Genomic DNA, 6,791 nt, shown 5'->3' with positions numbered 1-6,791 from the left:
CTCAGTCCCATCTTTACCATTTTGGTGAATGTGTGACAAAACGGTCATACAAAATTTGGTTTTCTTTATTTAATTCAATTCAATTCAGTTTATTTGTGGAGCCCAATTTCACAAATTACAAATTGGTCTTGGAGTGCTTTACAATCTGTACATATAGACATCCCTGACCTTTGACCTCACATAGGATCAGGAAAAACTCCAAAATAACCCTTCAGGGGGAAAAAGGGAAGAACCCTCAAGGAGAGAACAGAGGAGGATCCCTCTCCAGGATGGACAGGTGCAAGTACATGTATCTAGCATTGTATTCAGATATTTCACTGCTTTTGTGAACCTATGACCTTTGGTAAACCAATTTCAAACACCAAAACAGTTTGTCTACATGAGTAAAGGTGTGTTTTCAGAAGAGATATGAAGAATTTTTAAAAATCGAACTTCAATTGTCAGTTTTAGGGTCATATTTTCTCGAGTAAAGCGCTGTCTGTTTGTGATGGGTTCATCCACATGCTGACCAGATGACGCCGCACATCGCCCTCAATTTAAAGACCCCTTTCTAGTTTCTGCTGCAGGCAGGATATTTAATACAGTCTATCTCTCAGGACAATCTGTCCATTATTTTGCGGGGTTTAAAACAATTAGAAATTATTGAGCTTGAGTATGTCGTTGGGTAATAATTTGTTTTGAATGTTGAAAGTGATTCCATTGATCTCTTTCCAGTAAATGTTGATTACTTTAACTTTGCACCTTAAATTGAAATGTATAAAAAACAGACGCAATCTCCAGGTTTAATAAATTACATTGCGTGTCCAAATGCTCCTGGCCCGGCCCCTCTGTCACATTTTAGAACCGAATGTGGCCCGCGAGTCAAAAAGTTTGCCCACCCCTGGGTTAGGGGTAGGGTTACTCAATGGAGTTGTGAATTGTGATATTTGGGCACAGACTAACTCAGCAACATGTTTAAAATGTGGACACTAAAAACCTTTCATTGACAAATTTCAATTGTACATGGAAATTATAAAGTATAAGTCACAGAAAAAGTTGACGAGATGTTTCTATCTCTTCCTCTCATGTCCAGGGGTCTATTTGCTCCTTGACAATGTACTTCTCCTTCTTATGTGAACGAGCTGTAACGTAATCACGAGTCATGCAGCTTTTCTCGGCTAGCATCACACTGTCGTTAGTCGCTAAAATGTTTAGCAACTAACAAGCTAAAAAACACATATTAAAACGTTGGCTTTCCCCCCCAGCACCAAGGAAAGAAGACACGTAGTGTAACGTTTGGCAAGATACTTTATTCAGTGTCTGCTCTGCCGGTCCCATCCCTCCATCTCCCTCGCAGCTTCTATAGCAGAGAGGGAATCAACCTGATTCCCCACAGCTGAGGCCAATTAGGCCTCTTCCCGGCACCTGTTCCCTGAGCCACTCCCCCACACACCTTCACAGCTGAGCGTAATCAACCCCCAGCCACCACACATTGCTTTTATCTCTAAAGTCCTCACAGAAACTTTGAGTTATGAAATGAACATAACATGAATTATTGCTGTTAAACAAATGTTAGCGTGCGCTGTGTAATTAACACCAGTAAGCTAGCATAATTACATTAGCTAAATTGTCAAAATCAGCTTTCTAAAGATAAGTATCTTATATATATTTGTATCATATTATATTTGTACCATAAAAAGTTCTGATAAATTTGCAATCTTATATATCAATTATTGATATTTATAGATGTTATTGTACAAACAAACTTACGAAGTCCCTTTCATAACGTTACTTTTGTAAATGTTGAGATTGGTGTCTTGCAAAATCGACTGCAAACGCATAAATGTTTGCATTGTATTTCTTTCTCTGAACATTTTCTAGAAAACTTGTCGTGGTTCACATTCATTTTTAGTCATGATGATATATATATATATATTTATAGATATTTTTCACACACACAATCCTCCTTTCACACTGCCCCCGTTAACCCTCGCTCACCAGACGCTCTGCTCTGACATTTTTGTGGCGCCCCTCCCTCTGGCCTCCCCGCTGCAGCTCTATAAGACAGCAGGACAAAAGTAGGATTGATTCAGACAAACCACCACCAAACAATCTGGCCCATTGATTTCTATCTGACAAAACCGTCTCATTTATTCCTGCCGACCACATGGACCGGACTCATAGCCTGTGGTGCTTTCTGCATGCATCTCTTCTGAGGCCCCAATCTACACGCAAACACAGGCCATTTATCATGTCTCTGTCAAGTGGTTGTCCTTTTTTAAAATTGTTTTGGAATTTAGTTTTTATTGGCTCCAAACTTACATGGACCATGCACATTCTGATATCTGATAGATTCCCATTTGATCCAAATCTGCCAAGATAGTGAGTTTAAAGGTGTTTATAGGTTATTTTGGCCTAATTAAAAACAAAATGACTAATTTTAACAAAATAATGAAAATCCAGTTTTCCACACTGCCTCCATCTTATGATTTGCAATGTAATCATAAAGCCTCTGGTGTCTCAATTAGGGTTTAAACTTCCAAATACTTTCATTATTTATAATTCAGCAATTCATTTTGTGGGTAAATAGTTTTCTATAAATGTTGGAAAATAGTGAAATTTAAAATCATATATGACAAAGAGACACAATGTGTGTAGATTCATTAATCAACACATTTGTTGAGTGTCATTGTCCTTTCTCCACTTCCACAAGCTTGTTTTTATGGATGTAGATGACCCTGAAGCTCACCAGGAGGAAATACCCACTTCCACATGGTTTATGCGAAACGTTCACTCTGCCTCCATTTCTAGGTGACGCGGCCATTAAGCTACACAAAGCGGCAGTTTGATGTTGAGGAAGAGAATGTTGACAAGCTGGCACTGAGGTGAGTCCGTAGAAGATTGTGTGACCGTACCAGTGCTGAACGCAAACTCCGGATTTAAATGCACGTTGTGGTTTGTGTTCAGGGTGGATCTGTGGAACGCCAGCAACCTGAAGTTCGGGGATGAGTTCCTGGGAGGGGTGCGAGTTCCTCTGCGAGTGTTGAGTCAGGCCGGTGTCCATGACGCATGGTGAGAGGAACATCCCTCACACGTAACATAATCTCCTCTCACACACACTTTTTAAATCATTTTGGGTCTTTATATATTGTTTTTTTTCTCCACTGAACAAATACTGTACTGTACCCTGCCCGGGTGGTTATTATTTTATCATAATTGTCAGTTGACATTCTGGGTATGTGTTGCAAAAGCAACAGCAGAGCCATAGCAACAAGTATCAGCGTTGATAATGGTTAAAGTTCTGATTTACCTCGTTCGATTTCTCTGAGCCATTCCAACATTGCTGACCCAACAGAGCCTGTTTCTGGAATTTGTCTATTTGTCTTCATGAATCATCGAGATACAGATTGGAATAATCAGTGAGAGTTAACTAAAACAATAAAGTTGCGGGCTGTAAAACCAAAACAATACGCTTAGAGATGCAAAAAAGCTCTGTAGAGCTACGGGAAACTCCAGAATCGTGTACAAAATGTTCTCCAGAATGTAGCGTTATCGATCAAGACTTGTTGGATATGCCGTTATTAGAAGGTTTTGGGAGCATTCTGCTCACTGCACATTTGGAATATTTGTTTCAATTGCTTTTTTTACTCCAGTTGGAGACACACCGCCTCTTGCCTGTTTTAAGGCCAGTTTTGTGCGTTTTACACAAATCTACTAGCCAACGGTTTGAGAGGCTGGACTGAAGATGCTTACCTGAACAGAGAACGGAGACATACATAAACTTTTAAACATACTGGGGGAAAAAGACGTACATTTAAAGCCTCTGTACTGTGGGTGTGTCCTGACTGAATTAGTGAGATCTCTGAGTGTCATGTTAAGGTGGGACAAATTACACCTTTATCATTCTTATGACCATATTTGTGACCTAATAAAATCCCATCAAATATTCAACCCACCGTCAGCAGAACAGAGGTCTAATCAGCCAGAATAACTAAAAACACTGATGTAGGTTTACAGAGGCTGTAAGTCATGGTTGTGTTATACACAGCTGCATGTAAATAGGAATATTACTTTTCATCAGCTATGTAAACAGCTTAGTAGGAATATTGTCCTTCTCGTAACAACTGAATGTTTTTTGCTTGTAAATTTGGTCGTTAATAAGAGAATACTGATTAATACAGCTTTATTTTACAATTGTTGCCCATCATCCCTTCAAGTTTGATCATAGCCTGATCTCTTTTTGTCTTCAGGTACTATCTCCAGCCCAGGGAGAACGGGGGGAAGTCAGTGAAGGTCGAGGAGCTCGGCTCTCTGCGTCTGAACATCGTTTACACCGAGGACCACGTGTTCCCCTCTGAACACTACAGCCCCCTCAGAGATCTCCTGCTGCACTCTGCTAATGTAGCGGTGAGTGTACAGGAACGTGCCTCGGCTCTGCTCACACATACCTGGTGTCCTGCAGCACCTCCTGCTCATTAGCAGCCGTTTTACATCCCGCTGTCTGAATGTCGACTCTCTGTTCAGCCTGTGTCGGCGTCCCCAGCTCACACTCTGGGCGAGGTGTGTCGAGAGAAACAAGAAGCCGCCATTCCCCTCGTGCGTTTGTTTCTCCACTACGGCAAGATTGTGCCTTTCATCAGCACCATCGCTCACGCCGAAGTCAACCGCACACAGTGAGTGGCCCGTCGCAGGAAGACAAATATGATGTCGGATAAATTACAGACTGAGAACATTCGTCGTACTAGCAGATATAAACTGTAGTGAATCTTTCTCAGTATTAATATGAGTACTTTTTGTACAAAATACACCAGCTGGATGTTGTATTTATTCTAAAGTTCACTTCTGAATCAGGTGCAGATTTATTCTTGAATTTTATCAATTGAAGTGTTTGTAGAAATTAGGTCATCAGGTCAAATAGCTCCACAATTGATTTGACTGACTATAGATGCAGCTGCAGTAATGTCACTTATTATGGGTATTAAATGACTCTCAAAAAGCATGTTGTGTATTAGATAAGATAAGATAATTCTTTAGTGGGGAAATTTCAGGATTTATTAGGCAGCGCTTTTGATTTGTTAGCATGAAAGCACACCCTGTCTCTCTGCGTAGGGATCCTAACACCATTTTTCGGGGAAACTCCCTGACGTCCAAGTGCATTGACGAGACCATGAAGCTGGCAGGAATGCACTATCTGCAAGTGACACTCAAACCCATCATAGATGAGGTATGGCCTTCGTCTTTTTTTTATTGTTTTTACTCTTTTCATTTCTTGATTTCATTCATGTCACGTGACTTTCTCTGTCGCACATCTCGGAATTTTTTTTGAAATCTAATATCAGTGGTTATTTAAATATGTTTGTATATCTTCACAGATCTGCACAGAACACAAATCCTGTGAAATCGACCCGGTTAAGCTCAAAGAATCGGAGAACCTGGACACGAACAGGGTAGGAACATGGGTGTCTTTGTGTGTGTGTGTTTGTGAAATCAGTATTACCTGACATATCTGCCCCCGCTCCCCTCTCCAGGAAAATCTTCGTCACTATGTGGACCGTATCTTCAACGTTATCACCACCTCCGGCGTTCGCTGTCCCACTGTCATGTGTGATATCTTCTTCTCTTTGAGAGAGTCCGCTGCCACCCGTTTCCAAGGTAACTCGCCCTCTGAACGACTTACAAGTGATGGAGGAAAGAAGGCGAGCTGCTATTAAGTAACAGGAAATAGAGAACAAAGAACGGGATGTGCAAGACGTCCAAGGACACTTTCTTCTTCTTGTGCTCTGCTATTTGTGTCAAACCTGAAAACACTGAAGCCTCCCACACACTCATTATGGTCATGTGTGGAGTATAGAGCGTGTTCACCCAGTATCACGTGGTGTGCTGCCTCCTGTTGGCTGCCACAGGGCACTGCAGTCACAAGAGGAACACGCTGTTTTGATTTCCTTTCTGTATTATTCAGATGGCACAATGGACAAATATGCTTTTTTTATTCCAGACTGAAAAATAAAAAAGAATTTAAGTAACTATAGTGGGATAAATACTCACAATCATAACTGTTTCCCTTCCTTCTCTCTAGTTGACCAAGATGTCCGATACACAGCAGTGAGCAGTTTTATTTTCCTGCGTTTCTTTGCTCCGGCCATCCTCTCCCCCAACTTGTTCCATCTACGGCCGCACCATCCAGTGAGTCTGATTTGCAAAACATAAATGCAACCAATCGATAAACATATGCACATGTACCTCTGAAAATAACTGCTGCTGAAAATATGTTGCTTCAAATGTTTTAGATTAAATTTCTGAAAGCACCTTTTTATCTTTTTTTCTTCTCTAATGGTCTCTTGTTGCCATCTGAAGGACTTGAGTTCAAAGACACTATAATTACTTTGTCTTTCTGGTCCACTGTGCCCATGATGTGCTCATGTGAAATAGCTTTTTAAGATTGGATTTCCTGTCTTTTTGTCTGCATAGGATCCCGCCACCTCTCGAACCCTCACCCTCATCTCCAAGACGATCCAGACCCTGGGAAGTCTCGCCAAGTCTAAATCTGTGAGTTTCTCCAAATGAAGTGCATTTCTATCTTCATTCTCGTGACTGGCCGAGACTTCATTTGTATTTCCGTCTAAAACGTTCTCATCTTCCTCTTTCTGTCACACTTTCTTTCTATACTTTTATTCCTTTCAAGGCCAATTTCAAAGAGTCTTACATGGCTGCATTTTACGACTACTTCAATGAGCAGAAATATGCGGACGCTGTGAAGAATGTGAGTGTCTCGCTTCCTTCCTTGTTGCATGCTATAAATCTCCAGTTGGTAG

General features: G+C 41.0%; 1 protein-coding gene across 2 annotated transcripts in view; it reads left to right on the top strand.

The window, feature by feature from the left end:
* The window catches only part of rasa3 (RAS p21 protein activator 3), a 40,020-nt gene that overhangs the window by 23,261 nt on the left and 9,968 nt on the right, over positions 1-6,791 (top strand). For both annotated transcript variants that reach the window (XM_056412387.1, XM_056412386.1), the window contains exons 8-17: positions 2,791-2,864; positions 2,947-3,051; positions 4,230-4,386; positions 4,504-4,652; positions 5,089-5,203; positions 5,352-5,426; positions 5,508-5,631; positions 6,056-6,162; positions 6,448-6,525; positions 6,662-6,739. In XM_056412387.1, coding sequence (XP_056268362.1) covers positions 2,791-2,864; positions 2,947-3,051; positions 4,230-4,386; positions 4,504-4,652; positions 5,089-5,203; positions 5,352-5,426; positions 5,508-5,631; positions 6,056-6,162; positions 6,448-6,525; positions 6,662-6,739 — 1,062 coding nt within the window. The remainder of the gene's footprint in view (positions 1-2,790; positions 2,865-2,946; positions 3,052-4,229; positions 4,387-4,503; positions 4,653-5,088; positions 5,204-5,351; positions 5,427-5,507; positions 5,632-6,055; positions 6,163-6,447; positions 6,526-6,661; positions 6,740-6,791) is intronic.

This window comes from Pseudoliparis swirei, chromosome 4, assembly GCF_029220125.1.
Source record: "Pseudoliparis swirei isolate HS2019 ecotype Mariana Trench chromosome 4, NWPU_hadal_v1, whole genome shotgun sequence".
Lineage (NCBI taxonomy): Eukaryota > Metazoa > Chordata > Actinopteri > Perciformes > Liparidae > Pseudoliparis > Pseudoliparis swirei.
This window is presented reverse-complemented; position numbering and strand designations above follow the sequence as displayed.